The 23179-nt window shown below is 36.2% G+C and overlaps 2 protein-coding genes and 1 long non-coding RNA gene across 4 annotated transcripts; 1 reads left to right on the top strand and 2 right to left on the bottom strand.

Moving 5' to 3' along the window:
* LOC107621376 lies at nucleotides 581-1692 on the bottom strand. The gene is made up of 3 exons (XM_016323400.2): nucleotides 1266-1692; nucleotides 859-1182; nucleotides 581-784 (listed from the first exon to the last, which is right to left on the bottom strand). Exons 1-3 carry the CDS (start codon nucleotides 1542-1544, stop codon nucleotides 581-583), a joined length of 807 nt encoding a protein of 268 aa, XP_016178886.1. The 5' UTR covers nucleotides 1545-1692.
* On the top strand, nucleotides 5785-10993 carry LOC107623681. 2 transcript variants are annotated; one of them, XR_001616564.2, is made up of 5 exons: nucleotides 5785-5980; nucleotides 6328-8006; nucleotides 8530-8719; nucleotides 8869-8916; nucleotides 10558-10993. XR_001616564.2 is itself a non-coding variant. In XM_016326026.2 (2 exons), exon 2 carries the CDS (start codon nucleotides 6795-6797, stop codon nucleotides 7296-7298), a length of 504 nt encoding a protein of 167 aa, XP_016181512.1. In that variant the 5' UTR covers nucleotides 5785-5980; nucleotides 6328-6794; the 3' UTR covers nucleotides 7299-7318. The 2 variants fall into 2 exon arrangements, 1 of the variants encoding a protein (XP_016181512.1); XM_016326026.2 differs by lacking the exons at nucleotides 8530-8719; nucleotides 8869-8916; nucleotides 10558-10993 and having other exon boundaries at nucleotides 6328-7318.
* On the bottom strand, nucleotides 8517-16222 carry LOC110267431. Its single transcript, XR_002355055.1, has 3 exons — nucleotides 16210-16222; nucleotides 13722-13725; nucleotides 8517-9699 (listed from the first exon to the last, which is right to left on the bottom strand). It is a non-coding gene; the product is annotated as an uncharacterized LOC110267431 (long non-coding RNA).

Genomic DNA, 23179 nt, shown 5'->3' with positions numbered 1-23179 from the left:
GCGCGGCGTCCGTGAAGACCGGTGGCGGCGGCGAGGACCCTTCCCCTTCCCCCTCTTCTTCCCGAAACCCCCCTTCCCCTCTTCTCCCTTCGCGTTCCCTTCCCCTTCCCCGAGGAACTTTCCTCTTCTCCTTTCAAATAATTTACATCTTCCCTTTCTGTAAGCAAGATTCAAGACTCACAAGTCATAAACAATCACCTTTCAAACCACGAGAACTTTGAGAAATAGAGTCAACAAGAAAAAATAAGTCCACACCTTCTGATGCAGGCTTGACTCAATTTCCAGACTTGGTACAAGAAATTCCATCACCTAGAATACACCCAACCAGACCCAACCTCATAAAAGTACAGATATATCAAGAAGAGGAACGCACACAGACAGGGCCAGAACCAAAATCATCAATAAACAATCCCAGAACCAAAATCATCAATAAACAATCCTAATCCAAAAATTCAAGCCAATTCAGAGTCAGAATTTCAACTAATCAACAACAATTCCACAAATCTAGAATTCAGATTCAGATTATGAAGATGCAGAATTAGAGAGAGCAGCAACAAAAATTCTAGAATTAGCGATGAATCTAGAACACACAGAAGAAAAAGTGGAGAACACGAATCTGTGCTTGAAGTCCATGCCAGAAGCGTAACAAATTACCACATTTTACACTCTCATAACAAATTTCACGCACTCTGTTCTGCTGTTGGAGGAGCCAGTATGCTTTATTACCAGCCCCTGCCTTCCCCAAGTAGAACCACACTTGATTCAACACCTGCTCTTGAGAAACCTGAACACAATGGAAAAAGATTATTAGATTCGAGTTTTTCAGAAATGCCTTCTTCCCAAAGACGGTTTTGTTACCTGAGGAGCGTGGTTATAGAACGAGCGGCATACGGTGGTGTGGAGGTCCTTTGGTGCTGCTGCGGTGGCACGTGCAGAGTTAAGAAACCCTCTGTTGCTCTGAGACACGTGGTCGTTCAGCTTCATCCTAGCCACTTGTCCTGCGGCTTGGTATATAACCTCCCAAGGGTCGTTTCGGTCGGCGAACGGCGTCGTTGAAGGGGAAGGAACACGGGAAGATCCGTTCGGTGTTCCTTCGCTAGAAACTAAGCTACGGCCGGACCAGCTTCCGATTCCGCTAAGGGTAGACTGAGGCGAGCCGCCCATACCGCGAGTTTTGCATGCCTGTGAGGGTAAGGGCGAAAATAGAGAGTTAGCTTCAGAAGGAAGAGAAAGTGTGTTATTGTGGCTTTCAGAATATTCTATACCTCAGGTTTCTCAGTGGCGAGTTGTTTGCGTGAGTCGTGAATCGTCGCCTGACTGAGCCGGCGAGTCAAGCCGGCGAAGAAGTCTTCTTCCTCGTCGCTGCTCTCCGTCTCGGTGGAGCCAGCAACGGACTCCACCGGAGAGGACACACCAAACTCATAGGGGAACTCGGAAGGAAAGCAGAAAACGGCGTCCGGGTCGGCTTTTGGGGAGCCCTTAGCTCCGTCGAGGAAGTGCGGCGGCGGAAGCCAGAGAGCGGCGTCGTCAAGGAGCTTCGCCATGGGTGGTCGGAAAGTGGTAGAATATTGAGATAGAAGTTGAAAATAGGAATGATGAGAGAAAGTAGGAAGTAGAAGAAGTAGGGTGGTGGATCATAGAATGTTGAAGACAATGTTGCTTTTATTAAGGTTTCAGGGTCTCCTTTCACACACTTCAAATTTTTTTTTTTTAATATTTTTTATTTTTATTGAAAGGGCAAAATTGTCCAGAAAATTTTATTTATGGATAAAAGGACGATTTTATAACGTTTTGTAACGTTGAGGATGATTTTAATAACAAAAAAAGATCGGGGACGATTTTGATTTTCACCGAAGACCTTAGGGACGATTTCAGTACTTAACCCTAGTTATTACTACAAACTATCACACCTTTTAGGAAATTGCTAAAGGGGACATGACAGTATGTGTATTGTATTCCATATACTAAGTCAGAAATTTGATATTAAAATTTCGACAAAAACTATGAGTGCTTTGTTTTATTGAATGAAATCATAAAGATTACTTATTTATTAAAAATTCCAGCAAGCATGTGTGAAATTTAAGTGTAGCTTTTGGTTTTTTGTTTTATTGGTGAGTTTTTTTTTCTCTTCTTTTTGGATCATATTCAATCCTTTGACCAAAAATAGGTACATATGTTATTATGTTAGCAAATGTAATTATTTGACTCATTTGATTTAGTTTACTAAATATTCTGATATTTACTTTTGACAAGTGAATAGAATGAATTTGGTAAGGAAATTGAAAATAGATACATATGTTATTATGTTAGAAAATGTAATTATTTGACTCATTTGATTTAGTTTACTAAATATTCTGATATTTACTTTTGACAAGTGAATAGAATGAATTTGGTAAGGAAATTAAAAAGAGACTTGAGGATTGCTAATGTCAACAGCATAATAATATAAGCTAAATCATGTTTTGAACAAAGATTGACAATATCAACTACTTAGAAAGAAGACAATATGTTAGTGATGGTAGCTTTTGTCGTCACAACGACACATAGGTATGAGATTTTATTTAATTACTATGGTTTGTGACATAAAAATACTATTTAGTTATATATTTATTTATTTATTTGTTTATGTAGTTACCCTTTTTAATTTTCTTTTCTTTCCAATAATATATACTAAAATTGGAATGCATCTTATGGTGTTTGTTAATTTGCTTAGCTAAAAATGCTTTTCATTCATTCCTTGTAAAGAAGGGTATTGCAGCTAGTTTGATGCTCAATATATCTTTCTTTGACCTTGCTCATGATGCTCTCAACTCACTTGGCTTCTTCAAAGAGAATTTCTAGGTGGCTACCTTCTCTTTCTCTACATTTAACTACTTAAGTTTTCATATCATCTCTCATTTTAGTTTTGATTAAACTGTTTTTATCTTCTCATTCCTATAGTTATTTGCCACCTGAATATTCTTTAGTAGTGTTGTCAATTTTATCTTTAAACAAACACTTATTCTCACTTCCAGCGATAAGAGTAAAAAGGTTTATTTCAAATGATTGTATTTCTCCCACTCTTTTAATTATGTTCACTCTAATTTTTTTGCTCTTCATTTTTAATCAATTTGATTTCCAATATTGTTGTATTTGTGAATTTATATTTAGTTCTAACATGTCTTTTTCATTTTTCGGTTTTGATTTTATGCCATTCTCTTTTGCTTACTCATAGTAAGTACAATGGTATTATAATTTATAAATCGCTATTTGAAAATGACAAATCTACAATAAAATGTTATGGACTCTCTAAAAAACTATGAAGTTTGAGTTTCTTGATCCAAATCAAACACAATTTATCCAAAGTATTATCATTTTTGAATAAGCATTGTAGTATTTTAAAAATGTAATTCTAAAATTGGTTGCAGTAGGTTGAATAACACGAAGAAAAAAAGCATGAAGAGGCATCTCCACTTTTTTATAAAATTGTGTTCAATAAGGCATGTAAAATGTATAAAGCTTAATTTTAGTTCTACAACCTATCATAATGAATGAATATGAACTATAAATTATTATATTCAAGTGGTGCCTCTGAACAATTTTGTTGAAGTTTGTTCCATTGGCAGTTACTTTTGCTTTCCTCATTTTCGCATTGCTATTAATGGAAATATGAGAAGAACATTGAAGGGTAAGAACTAAGAAGTGAACTAAGTATCATTATTTTGAAGGAATTATATGTTCTGATGAAAAGGCTTTTCTTTTTTTAAGTAAGTCTTTGTTTGGGCACCATTATTTTGATAAAAAAATATTTTTTTAATAAAAAAAGATCTTTTTTTTTATTTTTTAACGTGTTTGGTAAATTTCTAGTAGTAAAGTAAAAGTACTAAACCAAGTTGGGTTGGTCTAGTGGTTAGCTCACTAGTCCGCTTAAGTAAGTGTCGGGGGTTCGAATCCCGCCTTGTGCATGCAGCAACCCATTGGCCAGCGGCAAACCCTTAAATGGAGCTCAGTACCGCGACGGATTAGTCCTTGTAAACATAATTGATAGATAAAAAAATCTTTTTACATTAAATATCCAAACATAAAATTACTTTTATTTTTCCATAAAATCTTTTAAAAAAAAATAACTAAAAAAAAAATTTCTTAAAAATTTATCCAAACAAGTCCTAAATAATTTTTGTTCCAAGCTTTCTCCTTTTATATAAAAAGCTCAATTCCTAAGTATTGGTTGGTGGTTCTCTATTTAACCATTTAGACATTTTGGTGATGTTGGTGCAACTATAAATTATTATTATTATTATTATTATGGTATTTTTGTATCAACTATTTTTACACAAATAAAATAATAAATTGGCCACTCATTAATTATATAAAATGTAACGATTGTTTTATAAATGTATTAAGGAATGAACACGTGTTTTGCCCAGCCATGTAAAAAAGAATTGATTGAGAAGCAAAATGCATTTAAAATGAAAGAAGACCATCAATATGAAAGTAGGTCTATAATAACCTGATTGGAGATTGTGTTGCTGATTGCTTTGATATTTTGTAGTTTTTTTATTTTTAATTAGGTTTATATGAAAGGTGGTCACAAAAGGGGATCATTGAATACTTGATCTGTATTAATTAAAATCTAAATTATGCTTAAAGGGTTAATATTTGAATATATACGGTAGAATCAAAGCTTATGGCCAAAGAGAGAGGCATTTGAATTATCCTATGCAATTGTCTATCAATCTAACTAAGTGAAACTAATTTTTCTTGCACATACAAAATCAGTATTATAGATGTTATATTCAGGGAGATTTTTAAAAATATTTTGAGATGATTTTTTGTGATTTTGTTTTCTTTCGTGATATCGATGCAGTATGTAATTATTATGGGATGTGATGTAGATTATTTCGTTTAACGTTAGGTCATTTATATTCGGATATGATCCGAAATTATTATATGTGGTTTTTTGATTCATGCACGGGTCATTTCTTAGTAAATATTTAAATATTGGATTCGGAATTTTTTTTTTATGAATGATTTTTTTCATGTGAATTGACAAATTCATTTTGCTATTACTGAAAACAAAAAAATAATTAAGATAATCATTAATTTTTTTCTAATGTAAAATTGTTAATTAAAAATTATAAGATAATTTGAAATATTTAATTTTTTAATTATTATTTAACTATTTTTAACTATTAATTGTTAAATTTATATAAAAATAACTGTTTATCTAAATTTTTAAACATTCTATTGCACGATGATTGTATCTTAATTTTATTTTAGATTAGTAATTTTTATAATGAAGAATGCTAGGGATCAGCAACTTTTGTGATTTGTAGCCATCAAATAGCCATTAATGATGGTTTTAATGGTGTGAGATTGGTATGAGATTTTATCCAATGACTCACTTTTCTTTGCTGGTTATATGTTAGCCAGAATTTAACAAAATTGCTGCCCCTTATGCTTTTCCTTCTTAAATTTTTTATTTTGCCTAATGACTAAATTTAAAATTTATTATTTTCATTTTCTACCCTTTTAATACACCTTATTTAAAGATTTTCATTATTACAAAGTAGATAATAATTAAAATAATTAACTATATTTTTTGTCTTTAACCTTTTTGAATTTGATAAACAATACGCCTAGTCGTTAACAGTTAACAGCATTGAATCGTTAACGGAGTTGAGTGATATGCACTGAGAGATAAGGAAGTAGCAACTAGTCAATACAAAGGGCGCGAAAGTTGGGGAATTACTAATTTACCCCTCTAATTTACCCCTATAATTAAATGTTACTTCTCCGGTTCTCTCAAACACACACACACAAAAAACACACACAAACATTCTCAAACGTTACTTTTCTGTTTTCTCCCATCAAACCCAAAGAAGAGACGCTACCCCTGCAACCTAATCGTTGAAGCACGAACGGCGGCTCCAGGCACACTAGCGGCTTCAGTTGGAGCGGCGACAACATGTGTTCCCCGAAGGAGGCAACACGATCGGGGGTAAGCTTCTCTCCTGGTTCTCGTTTGCAGCGTTTCATTTTTTTTTTAGATTTTCGATTCTTGTTTTTTGGTTGGGTTTGGGGTTGTTGATGACCAGGTTTAGGATTTTCCATGTGTGTTTGACTCCTATTTGTTGAAAAGGTTGTGAAGAGCTGTAATTTTTAGGGTTTAGCAACCATCATTGATGCTCTATTTTTTCAAATCCTGTGTATTTCGAAATGTTGTTTTTGTTTCTTTGAATAATGATTATTCTTTCCTTTCAAATGCTGTTTTTCCCCCCTGTTTTTGCTATATTTGCTTAGGTTTCTAGTTAATGTTCTAAACATGGAATTTGAAATGCATATCAGATATGGACTATTTTAACATTAAGGTCCATCATAGAGGAACCTTCAATAATAAAGAGGGAGTCTGGCAGTATTTAAAGGATGAAAACACAATGGTGGATTGGACAAATTGTGATCAATTGGGGACAATGGAGGTTTATGACATGTTAGAGAAGTTAGGATATTTTGAAGACAACATTGCTGTGTTGTGGTACAAAGATTGTGGGTTGAGTATAGACGAAGGGTTGAGACAGTTCAAGACTGATGTAGATGCAATGGCCATGGCGAATGTTGGAGTTGAAAAGGGTGTTGCCGACTTGTTTGTGATGCATAAGACATCAGAGCCTGATGATTTTCCCTATGAGATTAGTTATTTAGATGTTGGTGGTGGTAAAACTAATGAAGTAATGATGTTGATGTGGAAGTGGAGGCCCAAAATGTGGACGTGGAGGCCTAAGTTCCTAATATAGTTGAGGTCCAAGTTGTTAAGGATGTTGGTTTGGATAAAATTCAAATACATGGAGAAGAAGAAGCCCATGCCAACAATGTTGATTCTTCAAGTGAGGAAGATGAAGAATATGAGACACAGGATGATGAAGATCTTTACTTCTATGACAATGAAGATGACTTCTATAGGGATGATGCTCTCTTTGATGTTGACATCACTTTGGAATAACTGTATCAAGAAATTAAGAAAAAGAAAAGAAAAGAAAAGAAACATTGAGTCAAAGAAGAAGAAAAAGGCTGGCGGGGTGCAAAGCAGTGGGCTTAGTGAGGATGAGGGGCTGGATAGTAATGAATTAGAAGATTTGCCTCCTGAAGGGGACAAAGAATACAAAACATTTCCGGTGTATAATGAGTTGAAGGACATGAGTGCTTATGGGTGGGAGGTTAGAACATTATTTGCTACAAGAGAGGAATTCAAGGATGCGGTGACTACATATGTCGTGCATAGTGGCAGAAATGGTAAGTTTCCAGTTGTCGACAAGGGCTGAATGAGAGCTAAATGTAAGGATGAAATCTAAGTGGTTGGACAAGGTGTTTAAGATGAAGGTTGAAGCGAATCCAAGACTGAATTTGAAGGATTAAAGAAAGGGCACAAAACAAGTGGAACATGTCAAGGTGCAATTGTCAAACCCAAAATCTTTAAGGGTAAAGAAGTTGGTGGACATCAATGACAGCTTTGAGGTACAATGGCGGAGGCTATATTACCATTGGCATGAGCTCTTGATGTCAAATTCTGGATCCTCAGTAAATCTTCAATTTCAACTACCTCCAGAGGCACTAACTATTAACTAAAAGTCCTACCGTCCCAAGAGGGTTAAGCACGAATGCTCTTGTAGAAAATTTCAGTTAACTGGTTTTCCTTGTCCTCATGCAGTTAGTGCCATAAATCGTGCCAGGAATGATGTTAGAAATTACGTTGATAACTGTTATAAAAGAGATGCATATGTTGCATTTTACCAACATGTAATTAGTTCTTGCAATGGAGAGCAATTGTCGGAAAGAACTGATCGAGCATCCAGATTTGATGCCCTCAACATATAGAAAGCCTATAGGCCGGCCTACCAAAAAGAAAACCCGGGGACAAGATGAAGAGCCAAGTGGTTCAACTATGTCTAGAGCTGGGGAAGCAACAAAAATGCTCCGAATGTGGTGTAATTGGACATAATAAGATGGGATGTCCACAAAGACTTCCAAGTGTGAGTTTGAATTTCTATTACTAGCCTATATCATGTGAGTTTAAATATGTAAATGTTTATTTTAGTATTAATAACCAAAAATTATTGTTATCATAAGAAACTACCAATGGTGACAAAGAAGGCCAAACCTTCAAAATTAACAAAAGGAACAAAAGAGACAAAGCAACAATCAGGCAAAGCAAATAAGATGAAGCACACAAAAGCAATAACTTTTGAAGCTTTCAAAGCAATGGAGAAAGAGGGTTTAGTTAGGACTGAGAATTTATAATGGGGTGTTCATAAAAAAAACCAAAATGTGGTTAATCGGTTAAAAAACCATAACCACATTTTGGTTAACCAGTTTAATAACAATTTTAAAAACCATATTCATATTTTTTAAAATTGGTTAACCAAAACAAAAAAAAAAACGGATTTTAACCGGTTAATCAGAACCAAAACCTAATTTCAAAATGACAACAGTTCTTCTCCTCTTCGACAAAACCTCTTTGACAAAACCAAATTCACTCTTTGTCGCCGTCAACAGTTCTTCTCCTCTGCCTCTCGCCGGTGGTTTGTCGGACCTCTACCTCTTCGAGTCATCACTTTGATTCGAGACTGTGTCTCTTTGCCTTGTCCTCCCATTTGCGAATCTGTCTTCACTTTGATTCGCCGGAGTATCTCTCTTTTTTGGTTCTCTTCTTTCGTTGGTGGCTCGCCGGAGCTCATCAATTGAGGTAAGCCTCTTCCTTGCCCTTGGTTCTGAGTTCTGAGTTTTATCCTGAATTTGTTATCTAGGTTTTTTCTATTTTGTTGATTTGTTCTGTTTTGTTCCTTCATTGGTATACTTCTAACTTCTTCATCTCAATGGATTGAAAATGTGCAGATTTTAAAATCTGCCAGTATTGAACTCTTCATTTCAATGGATCCTGCTGTAAGTTTATTCTTCACTGTGGTTCACTTTTTAATTGGTTAGGACTTAATTAATTTGTATGAATTGAATGGAGAATTGTTGTTCTAATTATCTGTCTCATTAAATGGAGAATTGTTATTTTGGCTGCTGCATTATGCTGTGTTTCTGCAACATTAAACTATAGTAATTTGGCCACTGATTTCAATTAAAGGGGGTTGTAGGATCACTTTGAACAATCATAAATTTGATACCATGATTCCACCAATAATCAAATCACCCTTTCTAATAGTAAAAGAGGGTTATGCCTAATCCTAATCTTTTGTTCTGTAAATTATGCAATATTTAATTTAATTTAATCTAATTTTATGTTTTTGTGATCATAACCCATTGGTTTATCCAAAATTATGAATAAATGAAATTTTAAACTGAATTATACAATGTGTTAATCTATTGAAACCATTTATTACGTGCTTGACATGCAATTTGTGTTGTTTAAATATTTGTCTTATGAATATATATGTTAGATGTTAGATATTAGAAGGAGTGGCAGAAGGGTGAACTTTTTGGCTACAAACTTGTGTGTGATTGTGTTTATTTAATTTTTTTTACTTGGTCTTTTGTTGCTTTGTATTGTGAAGATTAGATTATAATGAGTATGAAGGGTAGAGAAATTGGAGATAATATTTTTGAATCTAGATATGGGTTTGGAGATTTTGGATTTGGTAGAAGTATGATGATGATGCCAAGTGTGTTTGGAAGCAGAGATCCATTTGATGATCCTTTTTTCAGTGACCCTTTTAATAGCTCAACTAACTGCTTTAAATTACTTTTCTGTGTTCTCCAATTACTTTTCTGCATTAGTTTATACAGTTGCACTTAATGTATAATTTTAGTAATTGGATATGCCATTTGCTTCGGCCCCTAGCTCACTGGGTGAACGTTTAAGTTCTGGAACCTAATTAGGGACTCCATATATAAGCCTAGCAATTAGAATTATATATATATTTTTTTGGTAGGTCCAAATATTTAGATAGTAATTTGATTACGAAGCAATAATTTCACCTATATAGTTGTCTCAGAGCACTACTTGCTGATAAACTTCACATCATATTCTTAAAAAGTGGGATGATTATTATTATTCGACCACTTCCTAGCTCTTGTTCCCTAAAATAGTAACATCATGTTATCTAATTATTATATATTACATAATATATATTTCTTAATTTCTTAAATGGTTATAATTGATGACGCTTCCTAGCTCTTGTTCCCTAAAATCTTACTTGCTAATTAGTAATTAAGCATGGTAATAATTGATGACACTCAACTTTTGGTGCTTGACTTTCAAACCCTAACAAGTTCTCAATGGTTATCTGATTCAACATTTCATATGGCAAGTGGTTGATTCTTAAATAAATCGGATTGTATGCAACATGGCAGATAACTAGTGTTAATCTTATTACTTTTAACTGAACTTGAATCGGTTTCAAGTATATGTATATATTGTTTGAATTTTGCTTTGTGTTTGATAACTAGTCCATTCTGTAAGAAGCTAATGTTACATGAATTAATTTTTTTTTGGTGTTAGTATACTATATGGATATTTACATTTTAATTTGTATATATTTACAGATTTAATATTAGATTTTATGGCTTTTTATTCAGAATGAGGTAGCCGATCGTGATGTTCCCAGAGTCTGCAGAGCATTCGACTTCTACATTACCTCCTCTCCCAACCACATCATCTGAATGCAAAAATCGATCAACAGTTTGAGACCATTTCAACAGAACCCCTAATGATGAAAATAAGGCTCAATGTCAACACTATTTGAAAGTGATTAAGTGCGGAAATGGAACAAAAGCAATGAGATCACATTTAAATATTTGCATGAGCAATCCCGGTTCAGATAGAGGCAAATGACGGAAAACAGGCACATCGCCTAGCCCAGAAGCCAAGTGGGTAGGTTTGATGCAGAATATGCTTGGGAAATATTGATATCAATGTTTGTTCGCGAGGAGTTTCCTTTTCGATCTGTAGAAAGTCAATGTTTTAAAGAATATTCGGCAGCTTTGCAACCAGGATTTAACGCTCTTTCACGTATTACATTGGCACGTGACATCTTGATGCTTTATGGAACAAAGAAGGTTCAACTTCAAAAATACCTTTCCAAATAGGGAGGAAGAGTTTGTCTTACAAATGATAATTTGAGTTCGTGTCAGAATATGGCGTATATGTATTTGACTACTCATTTCATCGATGTGGACTGGAAGTTGCAAAAGAAAATACTAAACTTTTGCTAAGTCACCGGCCACATGGGAGAGATTATGGTTCAAAATATTGAAGCTTGCTTGAATAGCTGGAAGTCGAACAAGATCTTCAGTATGGTAGTTGATAATGCATCGTCGTATTTACAAAGAAGGCTGATTTCTTGGAAGAGTTCAGTTTTGAATGAAGAGTATCTCCATATGCGGTGTTGTATTTTAAACCTGATTGTGAAGGATGGATTGAAGGAGATTGATGATTTCGTCGCCAAAATTCGAGATGCTGTGAAGTATGTTAGATCTTCAAATTCAAGATTAACTAGGTTCAAGACATGTATTGAACAAGAGAATATTCCACATAAGAGTCTTGTTTGCCTAGATGTTGAAACGCGATGGAACTCTACATATTTAATGTTAGTAGCAGCCTTAAAACATCAGAAGGCATTTGAACTATTATAGATACAAGACAAAAAATTTGTTGAAGAATTAAACAAGGGAAGAAGGGTACCTTCAAGATCATCATAAGACCTATGCTCAAATCATCATCATCACGATATTGTTGAACCCTCCTTCCAAGAGCAAACACTTCTTTCATATATAAGTTACTAGTGACATGAGAGGATCCAGAGATGCGAAGTGTAGCATCGTAAAACATCTCTAAAAACGGTAAGACAGACTTAGTATAATCCCAATTTTGAATTGAAGGTACCCCTCTTCCCTTGTTTAATTCTTCAACAAATTTTTTGTCTTACATCTCTAATAGTTCAAATGACTTCTGATGCTTTAAGGCTGTTACTAACATTAAGTATGTAGAGTTCCATCGCATTTCAATATTTAGGCAAACAAGACTCTTATGTGGAATATTCTCTTGTGCAATACATGCCTTGGACTTAGTTAATCTTGAATTTGAAGATCTAACATACTTCACAGCATCTCGAATCTTGGTGATCGAATCATCAATCTCCTGCAATCCATCATTCACAATCAGGTTTAAAATATGCGCACAACACCGCATATGGAGATACTCTCCATTCAAAATTGAACTCTTCCAAGAAATCAGCCTTCTTTGTAAATACATAACTCCTACATCGTTAGACGATGCATTATCAACCGTCAAACTCAAGATCTTGTTCAACTTTCAGCTATTCAAGCAAGCTTCAACATTTTGAGCCATAATCTCTCCCGTGTGGCCGGTGACTTGGCAAAATTTAGTATTCTCTTTTGCAACTTCCAGTTCACATCGATGAAATGAGCAGTCAAACATATATACGCCATATTCTGACATGAACTCCAGTTATCAGTTGTAAGACGAACTCTTCCTCCGTATTTGGAAAAGTATTTTTGAAGTTGAACGTTGATGGTTTCAGTGGCTAAGATTCAACCTCCCCTTCTCTTAGCCACTGAAACAATCTTAGCCACTGAAACCATCAATTGTTATTAGAGCTTGGTCTCAAAGAGATCAAGCTTTGCAGCTTGGAGCAAAGATCCTTATGGTGTCCTATAATCTGACTGAAGGTCAATCAAGCAATAGACCCCCTCTTTTCAATGGGAAAAATTATACCTATTGGAAGGAGAGGATGAAGATATTTGTGCAAGCAGTGAATTACAGATTGTGGAAAATCATCCTGGAAGGACCTCAATATCCAATTGTTACAAGTGCCGAATGAGTTGTTTCTCTCAAACCAGAAGCAAGATGGACCGAGGAAGATAGGAAGAAGGTGGAGTTAAATGCCAAGGCAGTAAACCTGCTTAATTGTGCTATCAGCTTCGAGGAATACCGACGGGTATCAAGATGCACAACGGCAAAGGAAATCTGGGACAAATTGCAAATCACCCATGAAGGAACCACCATTGTAAAGAAGACTCGAACAGACATGTTGAATAGAGAGTATGAAATGTTTGCAATGAAGGAAGGAGAGTCCATTGATGAACTGTTTGAACGGTTCAATGTTATCATTGTTGGCTTAGATGCTCTGGGAATTACACATTCTGATTCTGTGCTAGTGAGAAGAGTGTTGAGATGTCTCACAAAAGAGTGGAAAACTAAAGCTTTAATTATTTCTGAGAGCAGTAGCTTAGACTTCATAACACTTGATGATTTGAGAGGAAATCTTCTTGCTTTTGAAAATACCTATTTGAAAAAAGATACAAAAAAGAAAGGAATTGCATTTTCTTCTATGACTAACCCTCTGGATGATGAATCCAGTGATAACTCTTCTGAAAATGAGTTTGTGTTATTTGCAAAAAAATTCAGGAAAATGGCTAAGCTCAAAGGCAAAGGCAGCAGCACAAGGAGAATGAAGAAAGATCTTAGTAAAATAACTTGCTACAATTGTAAGGAATTGGGGCATTTCAAATCTGATTGTCCCAAGTTGAAGAAGGAGGAAAAGCCGAAAAGAGGAAAGAAGAAAGGACTGATGGCCACATGGGAAGACTTGGAGAATGACTCTGATGGTGATGATGAAGAAACCGAGACCAAGTCACAAACATGTCTTATGGCAGACCACATAGATCAGGTAGTCTTTCATAACCCTAACACTGAAGATCTTCATCTTATGATAGACCACCTTTCTGAAAAAATAAGATGTTTTCTGCTGGAAAATCAAGAACTTGAACAGCAAATTACCATTCTTAAGGCCGAAAACAGTTTTCACAACTTCAAAGTTTTGTAGACTATGCAATCGGAATGGACATTTTCCCATTCAATGCTTTTTCGGTGAAAGAATGGTTGGTGACAAGGTTTATAAAATTGTTTTTGATTACAATGGCTTAGGACATAGAAGATGGTTTAACGTTAAAGGATCCAAAAAGATTTGGATACCTAAGGTTACTTGAGCTTGTTTTGTAGGTGTGCCTAGCATCCAAAAGGAAGGAAAATATGTGGTATATGGACAGCGGATGCTCTAGGCATATGACCGAAAAGGCAACCTTCTTCATAAAGCTTGATGACTATGATGGCGGACTTGTCACTTTCGGTGATGATGCAAAAGGAAAAATTGTGGCTGTTGGGAAAGTTGGTAAAAACTTTTCTTTTTGTATAAATGATGTTCTCCTTGTACATGGTTTGAAATATAATTTGCTTAGTGTTAGTCAACTTTGTGATTTGGGTTTTGAAGTTATCTTTAAGAAATTTGTTTGTTTAGTTGTGTGTGAGAAAACTGGGGATGTTCTTCTTGAAGCTAAAAGATGTAATAATGTGTATGGATTAACTCTTGAGGATTTAAAGGAACAAAATGTAACATGCTTTACATCTTTTGAATCTGAAAAATGGCTTTGGCATAGAAAGTTAGGACATGCTAGCATGTATCAAATTTCTAAGCTAGTCAAAAGAAATTTGGTTAGAGGAATCCCAAACATCAAGTTTGATAAGGATCTTACTTGTGACGCTTGTCAATTAGGCAAACAAGTAAAATCCTCTTTTAAATCAAAAGATGGAATCTCAACCAAAAGGCCATTAGAAATGTTTCATATTGATCTTTTTGGTCCTACTAGAACTCAAAGTTTAGGAGGTAAAAATTATGGTCTTGTGGTGGTAGATGATTATTCTAGATTTGGTTGGGTACTTTTCCTTGCTCATAAGAACGATGCCTTTCATGCTTTTTCCACCCTTTGTAAGAAAATTCAAAATGAAAAGGATTTGACAATTGCCCATTTGAGAAGTGATCATGGAAGAGAATTTGAAAATCAAGATTTTGAAAAATTCTGTGATGACTTAGGAATTTCTCATAATTTTTCATGTCCTAGAACCCCCCCAACAAAATGGGGTGGTTGAAAGAAGGAATAGAAGCCTTCAAGAAATGACTAGGGCTATGTTATGTGAGAGTGAAATTCCTAAATTCTTATGGGCTGAGGCTGTGAACACAGCATGCTATATTTTGAATAGAACAATCATTAGAAAATGGTTAAAGAAAACATCATATGAGCTATGGAAAGGAACCCCTCCAAATCTTAAGTACTTTCATATTTTTGGATGCAAATGTTTTGTGCTTAATAATAAAGAAAATCTTGGAAAGTTTGATCCAAAATCTTATGAAGGAATGTTTGTTGGATATTCCACCACAAGCAAGGCCTATAGAGTTTATCTCAAGGAGCATAGGACAATAGAAGAATCCATACATGTTACTTTTTGTGATTCTAACTTAATTCCCAGTACTGTGATAGATAATGATTCAGATGATGAAGGAGCTGGAACAAGCAAAGAAAATCCCAAATCTGTCCAGAATGAAGAATCTGCCAGTCCAGTTTTGTCTCGTCAGATTGGAGGAGACACTTCCATTTTATCTCCTGAGCAGACACGAGCAACTGAAACAGTGAGACCACCAGAAGTTCATCAAAGCTCTACACCTGTCCGAAAGCCTAGAGAGTGGAAGTCAATGGGGAGTTATCCTCATGACTTCATCATTGGTGATCCCTCTCATGGTGTAACAACAAGATCCTCCACCAAAAGGCAAACCGAATCTAGCAACTTTGCTTTCTTGTCACAAATGGAGCCCAACAATGTCAAACAAGCTCTTGAAGATCCATCATGGGTCAAGGCCATGCAAGAGGAGCTAGCTCAATTTGACAAGAATGAGGTTTGGACATTAGTACCTTATTTGGATAGTATGAAGGTAACGGGTACTAAGTGGGTATTTAAAAATAAACTTGGTGATGATGGACAAGTTGTTCGTAACAAGGCTAGATTAGTGGCCCAAGGTTACGATCAAGAAGAGGGTATAGATTTTGATGAGTCTTTTGTTCCGGTAGCTAGAATGGAAGCAATTCGTTTGCTTCTTGCCTATGTCGCCCATAAATGTTTCAAAATGTTTCAAATGGATGTTAAATGTGCTTTCCTTAATGGATTTATTGATAGAGAAGTGTATGTGGCACAACCCCCCGGTTTTGAACATAAAGAGTTTCTAAATCATGTCTTCAAATTAACTAAGGCTCTTTACGGTCTTAGACAAGCTCCAAGAGCTTGGTATGAAAGGCTTAGTGCCTTCTTGTTGGAAAATAAATTTCAAAGGGGTACCACCGACACTACTCTATTTATTAAAGCATCTAATGATGACATACTTTTTGTTCAAGTTTATGTTGATGACATTATATTTGGTTCGGCCAACATTTCCTTGTGTGAAGAGTTTGGAAAACTCATGACTAGTGAGTTTGAAATGAGTTTAATGGGAGAGCTTACTTTCTTTCTTGGCCTCCAAATTAAACAAACTACTAGTGGTACTTTTATCTACCAAGGAAAATATGCAAAAGAACTTATTAAAAGGTTTGGCCTAGAAAATTTCAAAGCAATGGGTACACCAATGCATCCCAACACAAAACTTGAAAAGGATGATGATGGTCAAGATGTGGATGAAACAAGGTATAGGGGAATGATAGGTTCACTCATGTACCTTACCTCCTCTAGACCGGATATTGTTCAAAGCGTGGGTGCATGCTCAAGATTTCAATCTCACCCAAAAGAATCCCATCTTACGGCTGTTAAACGCATCATTAGATACATTAAGGGAACTTATGATTATGGCTTATGGTATCCTAAATCTGATGAATTTTGTGCAGTAGGGTTTTGTGATGCAGATTATGCGGGAGATGGAGTGGATAGAAGAAGCACGTCCGGAATGTGTTGCTTCCTTGGAAGCTCACTCAATATGTGGTCAAGCAAGAAACAAGCCACAGTGGCTTTATCCACCGCTGAAGCAGAATACATTTTCGCATCTGCATGTTGCACTCAATTAATTTGGTTAAAAACACAATTAGAAGATTACAAATTAAAAATCAATAGTATACCCTTATTTTGTGATAATATGAGTGCTATAAACATTTCAAAAAAATTCTGTTTTGCACTCAAGAACAAAGCACATTGAAATTAAATATCATTTCATTAGAGAACATGTGCAAAAGGGAACTATTGATATTCAATTTGTAAAATCTGAAGACCAAATTGCTGATATTTTTACAAAACCCCTCTGTGAAGACAGATTCTGTACCTTGAAAAAAAGTTTGGGAATGTTTGATTTAAGCTTCATTGAAAATTTGTGAATATTTGACTCTGCTCAGTTTTTGCTCGTAGGTTTGGACGAGAAACAATAAATGGCATAATGGAAGAGCTGTGGTCAAGGGGGAGGCAACGCAAAATTCAAATTTTATGGGCCCCACAAAAATTCCTTGACCCCACCATGACAGTCTTGTTAGTTTCATTTCTTTTGAAAAATTAAATCAACAAAATCCCTTGGTTGTCTCATCAAATCTTGTTGGAAGAAGCATGTTGTCAAATCAAATCTTTTCCTCCAACTAATCCCTTGATTTAGGAAAACTTCTTTTCAGTTTTTTGAAACCCCCTTGGATAATAACCGCTCTCTTAATGGGTAATAACTTCTCTCATTCTCTTTCCAATTAAGCATTTAATGCTTCTCTAACCTCCCATCACTCACCTCACTATTCGGCCACCTTTTCCTCTCCAACTTCCATCTCCATTGATCTTCTTCATTATGAAAAAGAAAACAGCCCCAAAGAAGAGTGAGAGAATTCGCCAATCTCAAAAACCTTCTACACCCCAATCACATACCCACATTCACATCCGTTCCACCTACTCCTCTTCTCTTTCACCCCCCTCCAAGCGAACCGAGACTTTGAGGCGCAAAGTTATCACTCAAAAATCTTCTGGAAGAAGGAAGAGTGAGAAGGCGAAGGATCCCAGCATTGAAGAAGAAGTAGAGGAGTCTCATACCTCACCTTCTCCATCATCACCGAAAAGAACCACCCCACATGCATCCGAAAAGAGTTCCAAGCAGACGAAGGGTTTCGAGTTCCATGAGACCAGAGAATCCATGAACCTTGGGTCAATGGAGTTCAAGAACAAGTTCCACAAACCACATTCACATTTCGATCCTTCCAGGTTCTCTACGTGTGCTGCTTTTAAATTCCACAATGAAGTCCTGGAGAAACGACATTTGTATCTCTCTTACCTAGTGAATTTAAAATCTCTGGCCTCCAAAGGAATTGATTTACAACCCATGTTTGAAGGTCTAAAATGGTCACTTCTGCTTCATATTCATAAAATGGTGTACCCAGGGCTGGTCAGACAGTTCTATGCAAATCTAAGGTTTATTGATGGTAGCCTTCATTCTTATGTGAAACGGGTTCAGATCATCCTGGATTCTGAAACCATCTCTTCTGCCCTTGGTTTCCATGATCAGAGCAGGCAGAGCTGCAAAAAGGGGAAAGAAATCAATAGCATCTGATGATGACCTTGAAGGCCGCCCAGAATCCTCAAAGACGACTGGTTCCCTCAGAGAAATTCTCACAGAATACACCAATATGTCCGATCTCATGGTTCAATTTCACAAGTCTGCTCGCAAACTTGCTTATGAGAATGAATTGGCATGGAAGAAATGCCAAGAGAGGGTCAGTCTAATGTTGGAAAGTCTTGAAAAAGAAGTTGGCAGTGATGGCGTCGAGGAGGAACCTGACTTTAATCTTTTTGATGATTAACTCTCTGGTTACTATTTGATATTGGCACAATTTGGCTCAATTAGTTCCTTTGTTTTTTGTTAGGGTTGCAATTGACAATAGCTACCTAGGTGATACTTTGATGACACCGTTTGATTATGTTTTGGACTGTTATATGGCATATTCTATTTTCTATAACAATATTTTGTGCAGGTGCCCCCATGATGACAAAAGGGGGAGGAAATTTAGGTTCAAAAATTGAAATTGGAACGAAACAGGGGCTGGAAAAACAGGGGAACAGGGGATGAAATTTTCAAAACAGTTATGAAACCTAAATTTTGGTTTGAAAATTTCATCCCCTGTTCCCCTGTTTTTCCAGCCCCTGTTTCGTTCCAATTTCAATTTTGGAACCTAAATTTCCTCCCCCTTTTGTCATCATGGGGGCACCTGCACAAAACATTGTTATAGAAAACAGAATATGCCATATAACAGTCCAAAACATAACCAAACGGTGTCATCAAAGTATCACCTAGGTAGCTATTGTCAATTGCAACCCTAACAAAAAACAAAGGAACTAATTGAGCCAAATTGTGCCAATATCAAATAGTAACCAGAGAGTTAATCATCAAAAAGATTAAAGTCAGGTTCCTCCTCGACGCCATCACTGCCAGCTTCTTTTTCAAGACTTTCCAACATTAGACTGACCCTCTCTTGGCATTTCTTCCATGCCAATTCATTCTCATAAGCAAGTTTGCGGGCAGACTTGTGAAATTGAACCATGAGATCGGACATATTGGTGAATTCTGTGATTCATCAATGTATCCAAGGACAGAAGAGATGGTTTCAGAATCCAGGATGATCTGAACCCGTTTCACATAAGAATGAAGGTTACCATCAATAAACCTTAGATTTGCATAGAACTGTCTGACCAGTCCTGGGTACACCATTTTATGAATATGAAGCAGAGGTGACCATTTTAAACCTTCAAACATGGGTTGTAAATCAATTCCTTTGGAGGCCAGAGATTTTAAATTCACTAGGTAAGAGAGACACAAATGCCGTTTCTCCAGGACTTCATTGTGGAATTCAAAAGCAGCACACGTAGAGAACCTGGAAGGATCGAAATGTGAATGTGGTTTGTGGAACTTGTTCTTGAACTCCATTGACCCAAGGTTCGTAGGTTCTCTGGTCTCATGGAACTCGAAACCCTTCGTCTTCTTGGAACTCTTTCCAGATGCATGTGGGGTGGTTCTTTTCGGCGATGATGGAGAAGGTGAGGTATGAGACTCCTCTACTTCTTCTTCAATGCTGGGCTCCTTCGCCTTCTCGCTCTTCCTTCTTCCAGAAGATTTTTGAGCGATAACTTTGCGCCTCATAGTCTCGGTTCGCTTGGAGGGGGTGAAAGAGAAGAGGAGGAGGTGGAACGGATGTGAATGTGGGTATGTGATTGGGGTGTAGAAGGTTTTTGAGATTGGCGAATTCTCTCACTCTTCTTTGGGGCTGTTTTCTTTTTCATAATGAAGAAGATCAATGGAGATGGAAGTTGGAGAGGAAAAGGTGGGCGAATAGTGAGGTGAGTGATGGGAGGTTAGAGAAGCATTAAATGCTTAATTGGAAAGAGAATGAGAGAAGTTATTACCCATTAAGAGAGCGGTTATTATCCAAGGGGGTTTCAAAAAACTGAAAAGAAATTTTCCTAAATCAAGGGATTAGTTGGAGGAAAAGATTTGATTTGACAACATGCTTCTTCCAACAAGATTTGATGAGACAACCAAGGGATTTTGTTGATTTAATTTTTCAAAAGAAATGAAACTAACAAGACTGTCATGGTGGGGTCAAGGAATTTTTGTGGGGCCCATAAAATTTGAATTTTGCATTGCCTCTCCCTTGACCACAGCTCTTCCATTATGCCATTTATTGTTTCTCGTCCAAACCTACGAGCAAAAACTGAGCAAAGTCAAATATTCACAAATTTTCAATGAAGCTTAAATCAAACATTCCCAAACTTTTTTTCAAGGTACAGAATCTGTCTTCACAGAGGGGTTTTGTAAAAATATCAGCAATTTGGTCTTCAGATTTTACAAATTGAATATCAATAGTTCCCTTTTGCACATGTTCTCTAATGAAATGATATTTAATTTCAATGTGCTTTGTTCTTGAGTGCAAAACAGAATTTTTTTGAAATGTTTATAGCACTCATATTATCACAAAATAAGGGTATACTATTGATTTTTAATTTGTAATCTTCTAATTGTGTTTTTAACCAAATTAATTGAGTGCTCTTAATGTATCTAATGATGCGTTTAACAGCCGTAAGATGGGATTCTTTTGGGTGAGATTGAAATCTTGAGCATACACCCACGCTTTGAACAATATCTGGTCTAGAGGAGGTAAGGTACATGAGTGAACCTATCATTCTCCTATACCTTGTTTCATCTACATCTTGACCATCATCATCCTTTTCAAGTTTTGTGTTGGGATGCATTGGTGTACCCATTGCTTTGGAATTTTCTAGGCCAAACCTTTTAATAAGTTCTTTTGCATATTTTTCTTGGTAGATAAAAGTACCACTAGGAGTTTGTTTAATTTGGAGGCCAAGAAAGAAAGTAAGCTCTCCCATTAAACTCATTTCAAACTCACTAGTCATGAGTTTTCCAAACTCTTCACACAAGGAAATGTTGGCCGAACCAAATATAATGTCATCAACATAAACTTGAACAAGAAGTATGTCATCATTAGATGCTTTAATGAATAGAGTAGTGTCGGTGGTACCCCTTTGAAATTTATTTTCCAACAAGAAGGCACTAAGCCTTTCATACCAAGCTCTTGGAGCTTGTCTAAGACCGTAAAGAGCCTTAGTTAATTTGAAGACATGATTTGGAAACTCTTTATGTTCAAAACCGGGGGGTTGTGCCACATACACTTCTCTATCAATAAATCCATTAAGGAAAGCACATTTAACATCCATTTGAAACATTTTGAAACCTTTATGGGCGGCATAGGCAAGAAGCTACCGAATTGCTTCCATTCTAGCTACCAAAGCAAAAGACTCATCAAAATCTATACCCTCTTCTTGATCGTAACCTTGGGCCACTAATCTAGCCTTGTTACGAACAACTTGTCCATCCTCACCAAGTTTATTTTTAAATACCCACTTAGTACCCGTTACCTTCATACCATCCAAATAAGGTACTAATGTCCAAACCTCATTCTTGTCAAATTGAGCTAGCTCCTCTTGCATGGCCTTGACCCATGATGGATCTTCAAGAGCTTGTTTGACATTGTTGGGCTCCATTTGTGACAAGAAAGCAAAGTTGCTAGGTTCGGTTTGCCTTTTGGTGGAGGATCTTGTTGTTACACCATGAGAGGGATCACCAATGATGAAGTCATGAGGATAACCCCTCATTGACTTCCACTCTCTAGGCTTTCGGACAGGTGTAGAGCTTTGATGAACTTCTGGTGGTCTCACTGTTTCAGTTGCTCGTGTCTGCTCAGGAGATAAAATGGAAGTGTCTCCTCCAATCTGACGAGACAAAACTGGACTGACAGATTCTTCATTCTGGACAGATTTGGGATTTTCTTTGCTTGTTCCAGCTCCTTCATCATCTGAATCATTATCTATCACAGTACTGGGAATTAAGTTAGAATCACAAAAAGTAACATGTATGGATTCCTCTATTGTCCTATGCTCCTTGAGATAAACTCTATAGGCCTTGCTTGTGGTGGAATATCCAACAAACATTCCTTCATAAGATTTTGGATCAAACTTTCCAAGATTTTCTTTATTATTAAGCACAAAACATTTGCATCCAAAAATATGAAAGTACTTGAGATTTGGAGGGGTTCCTTTCCATAGCTCATATGGTGTTTTCTTTAACCCTTTTCTAATGATTGTTCTATTCAAAATATAGCATGCTGTGTTCACAGCCTCAGCCCATAAGAATTTAGGAATTTCACTCTCACATAACATAGCCCTAGTCATTTCTTGAAGGCTTCTATTCCTTCTTTCAACCACCTCATTTTGTTGGGGTATTCTAGGACATGAAAAATTATGAGAAATCCCTAAGTCATCACAGAATTTTTCAAAATCTTGATTTTCAAATTCTCTTCCATGATCAATTCTCAAATGGGCAATTTTCAAATCCTTTTCATTTTGAATTTTCTTACAAAGGGTGGAAAAAGCATGAAAGGCATCGTTCTTATAAGCAAGAAAAAGTACCCAACCAAATCTAGAGTAATCATCTACCACCACAAGACCATAATTTTTACCTCCTAAATTTTAAGTTCTAGTAGGACCAAAAAGATCAATATGTAACATTTCCAATGGCCTTTTGGTTGAGATTCCATCTTTTGATTTAAAAGAGGATTTTACTTGTTTGCCTAATTGACAAGCGTCACAAGTAAGATCCTTATCAAACTTGATGTTTGGGATTCCTCTAACCAAATCTCTTTTGACTAGCTTAGAAATTTGATACATGCTAGCATGTCCCAACTTTCTATGCCAAAGCCATTTTTCAGATTCAAAAGATGTAAAGCATGTTACATTTTGTTCCTTTAAATCCTCAAGAGTTAATCCATACACATT

Source organism: Arachis ipaensis, chromosome B10 (genome assembly GCF_000816755.2).
Source record: "Arachis ipaensis cultivar K30076 chromosome B10, Araip1.1, whole genome shotgun sequence".
Taxonomy (NCBI): Eukaryota; Viridiplantae; Streptophyta; class Magnoliopsida; order Fabales; family Fabaceae; genus Arachis; species Arachis ipaensis.
This window is presented reverse-complemented; position numbering and strand designations above follow the sequence as displayed.

Coding starts and splice junctions, on each gene's coding strand:
- LOC107623681 (XM_016326026.2), top strand. CDS start 6,795: ATGTTGGTTTGGATAAAATTCAAATACATGGAGAAGAAGAAGCCCATG.
- LOC107621376 (XM_016323400.2), bottom strand. CDS start 1,544: ATGGCGAAGCTCCTTGACGACGCCGCTCTCTGGCTTCCGCCGCCGCAC. Junction 1,183..1,265: donor TCGCCACTGAGAAACCTGAG/GTATAGAATATT, acceptor TTACCCTCACAG/GCATGCAAAACTCGCGGTAT. Junction 785..858: donor TCTATAACCACGCTCCTCAG/GTAACAAAACCG, acceptor CATTGTGTTCAG/GTTTCTCAAGAGCAGGTGTT.